At 40.1% G+C, this 588-nt stretch overlaps 1 protein-coding gene across 1 annotated transcript; it reads left to right on the forward strand.

Annotated features, from left to right (window-relative positions):
- Positions 1-4: 4 nt before the first annotated feature.
- On the forward strand, positions 5-568 carry LOC117113776 (hyphal wall protein 2-like; the record flags this gene model as incomplete). The annotated part of the gene is made up of 1 exon (XM_033257211.1): positions 5-568. A coding segment is annotated over one exon (564 nt), but the record flags the coding sequence as incomplete, so codon positions are not given.
- Between the last annotated feature and the right edge of the window lie 20 nt (positions 569-588).

Consider the following 588-nt stretch of genomic DNA (forward strand, 5'->3'; position numbering starts at 1 on the left):
AACAACCGAAGAGAAGGCAACTGTTCATATAACAACTGCTGAATCAACAACGAAAGAGAAGACAACACCCTATGACACCACTGTGGAACAAACAACGACGCAGAGCACAACGGTTGATATAACAACTGAAGGATTAAAAACGAAATCCACAACATCTACAGTCGATGCAACAACTGAAGAATCCACAACTGAAAGAGAATCAACTGTAGATTCTACAACGGATTCATTAACAACGGAGGAAAGGACAACGGTTGATGCTACTACTAAACAATCAACAACCGAAGAGAAGACAACTGTTCATATAACAACCGCTGAATCAACAACGGAAGAAAAGACAACACCCCATGACACCACTGTGGAACAAACAACGACGCAGAGCACAACGTTTAAGATAACAACTGAAGGATTAACAACGAAAGACACAACATCTACAGTCGATGCAACAACTGAAGAATCCACAACTGAAATAGAAACAACTGTAGATTCTACAACGGATTCATTAACAACGGAGGAAAAGACAGCGGTTGATGCTACTATTAAACAATCAACAACCGAAGAGAAGACAACTGTTCATATAACAACCGCTGA

This window comes from Anneissia japonica, unplaced genomic scaffold (genome assembly GCF_011630105.1).
Source record: "Anneissia japonica isolate Jap-2015-1 unplaced genomic scaffold, ASM1163010v1 scaffold60572_len588_cov104, whole genome shotgun sequence".
Taxonomy (NCBI): domain Eukaryota; kingdom Metazoa; phylum Echinodermata; class Crinoidea; order Comatulida; family Comatulidae; genus Anneissia; species Anneissia japonica.